Raw genomic sequence first — 2557 nt, forward strand, 5'->3', positions numbered from 1 at the left:
CCCGGGTTATGGAATGCCCATCGTACGTCTGCCCACTTGCCACGACTACCGGATCCCGCATCAACTCGAGGGAAATAGGGCAACGAAAGTCTGGCGGCACAAGGGGATCCGATTCCGCGAAGGAGAGTTTGCCGGCGGAGGAATCGGACGTCGGCGTAGAAGCGCCGTAGAGCACGCACTTAGCGTAGCGAACAACTCCGACGAGGGCGATCATCGCAGGAGTCCATTTCTCTGACACGCGATCCCCAATCTCTCGTTCGAGGCACTCAATCTCGTTCCTGCAGCTCCGGGTGCCGTCGAAGCCGAGCTGTTCAAAGATCGAGGTGAGGCGGGACAGATCGGGGACGACCTCTTGTTCGATCTCGCGGATCATGAACAAGATTTCGTACCGTAAAGCGTCGTCTTTAGGATCTACAGCTGGGTTGGATCTGCGGCACTGGCGACGAAGGAGATCGACGAGGTCGCGGACATCGTCTGTGAGGTGGAGGTCGGGAAGAGGGAGGATGTCGAGGAGGGTGGAGAGATCGAGAGTGAGTTCGTGGAAGTCGTTACCGATGGAGTCGATTTGGAGAAGAAGACGCATCCGGCTGCGGGCAGAGCAATCCCCAAGGAGGGCTTTGAAGCGCTGCAGGACAACAAGGATCTCGCGGAGGCAGAGGGAGGCCGAACGGGGGAGATCACTGGCGTTCCAGGTTGGGTCCTGAAGGAGCTCCTCGAAGAGGATGCAGAGGATCTTTGACTTGCGAGTAAGAGAGCTAAAGAAGCGGCAGAGAAGCGGGCATGGGACGTCGAAGAGGGAGATCTCACGAGAAAGGCGGAGGAGCGAACGGAGTAGGTCGCCGTCAGAAGGAACTGCCGGCGGAGGTGGAGGAGGAGGCGGAGAGGGTAGTGGAAGAGGAAATGAGGAGATGGAGAAGGAGAATTCCGCCATGGATGGCGTGGGTTGGTCAAGGTTCGTTCAGGCGGAGGCGGAGGCGGCGAGGGGATTTTATGTGATTTGCGTGGAAGCAAACCAGCGGCGTGAGCTGTGTTTGAGCTAAGACCAACTTTGACGAATCGCCGCTCCATTGAACCAGTTCTTTTTTATTTTTCTTTTGGCATTTACAGACACACCATTCAATTCCTATTTATTTACATATCAAATCCTAATTTAAACTATCCAAATGATTCAAATTACATATATGTAACTTTTGAAAAGTGTTTTTTTTTTTTTTTCTGAGTAGGAATAATAATAAAAGATCCGAACTATGTATGATATCTATATTTGCTATATTGATTTTTGTTTGGTATATTTTTACTTTTTGATGTGTGGATGGAAGATGTACATTCTTTTAATTATAAGCTTTTGAGTATCTCTCTTTTTTATAATATTTCTATTTTTTCTAATTTAGATTTTTCCTCTAAATTGTTCTATTTTTTATGATACCCTTTAGTTTTCTTTATTAGCTCCCTCTCTCTTATCATTAAATAACAAAATATGGAAATGAAGAAGAGTAAGACGAGTGCCACAATATGGAAATAAAATTACGTGTGGAGACTGTAAGTTGAACTACGTCTGGAGGCAAATAACGAATTGACACATGTGTAATTATTTTTTATGTATAAATTCAAAAGAAACAGCGAGGCTTGAGCTAACCCATTTAGAAAAAAAAAATACAAAATATTAAAATACATACTACGAGACGTTTGGCTCTTCGAATTCTACAGCTTATTTGTGTTCCAAATTCCATGATGGTCTAGGGTTCAACAATTTCTGCTCTACACTCGAGAATCCTCCATTCTTTTAAGATTAAGGTTCAGTATGTTCTTCCATACACTCGAGATTTCTCGGTTCTTTTCAAGTACATTAACGTTGTTTTGATTGTATTTTGCACTCCACGTACATCATGAACAATTTTCTTCCATTTGACTCTAAGTTTGCTGTTGTGAACATAAAGAATTTGTCAAAAAATAATTATATTTCTTTATCGTGATCCTTTTTTTCTATACAATATGGTTGTACATAGTTATACTGGACCTTTTTTTAGTACAAACTATCGTTTTTTTTTTTGTATTGTAAACTCTACCTACATTATGAATAATTTTCTTGGCTTGGTCTCTAAATCTGTAGTTGACACATTTCGATGATGATATAACAACACACTTATCCTAGAATGTAATGACGTCACCTTAATACGTTGTAACAGTACACTTCAACTCCAATCGAAGATAGTGTGAAAATGCACCACAAAATCGGTGACTTTCTGCAAGCACTTAAAAATCCCTTCACGCAACTCCCAACCCCGGCCCATATGACCTATGGACATCATCATTGCTCGCCACTATAGACTATGTGGTTCATAGCTTGTGTAGCTCCCGACTCCAGCCTTTGTGTCATATCGATATCATCACAGCTCACCATTTATAGCCTAGGTGACCAACTATGACCTACGTCGCAGACAGTTTGTGCAGCTCTCAACTCTGTCCTCCGCAGCTAATGTACGTCAACTCAGTTCACCATTACAACAAACGTGAACAAATACAACCAACGTGACACATAGCTTGTGCAACTCCAAAC

At 43.6% G+C, this 2557-nt stretch overlaps 1 protein-coding gene across 2 annotated transcripts in view; it reads right to left on the bottom strand.

Annotated features, from left to right (window-relative positions):
* Positions 1 to 1108, bottom strand: part of LOC110037799 (U-box domain-containing protein 16-like) — a 2711-nt gene extending 1603 nt beyond the window's left edge. Inside the window, exon 1 of one of the 2 annotated variants that reach the window (XM_020742516.1) lies at positions 16 to 1108. In XM_020742516.1, the coding sequence (XP_020598175.1) occupies positions 16 to 931 (916 nt within the window). In that variant the 5' untranslated portion in view covers positions 932 to 1108. Of the gene's footprint in view, positions 1 to 5 lie in introns of both variants that reach the window. The other variant, XM_020742515.1, reaches the window with a different exon arrangement.
* Positions 1109 to 2557: the final 1449 nt, after the last annotated feature.

Source organism: Phalaenopsis equestris, unplaced genomic scaffold (genome assembly GCF_001263595.1).
Source record: "Phalaenopsis equestris unplaced genomic scaffold, ASM126359v1 Scaffold225266, whole genome shotgun sequence".
In the NCBI taxonomy this organism is placed as follows: domain Eukaryota; kingdom Viridiplantae; phylum Streptophyta; class Magnoliopsida; order Asparagales; family Orchidaceae; genus Phalaenopsis; species Phalaenopsis equestris.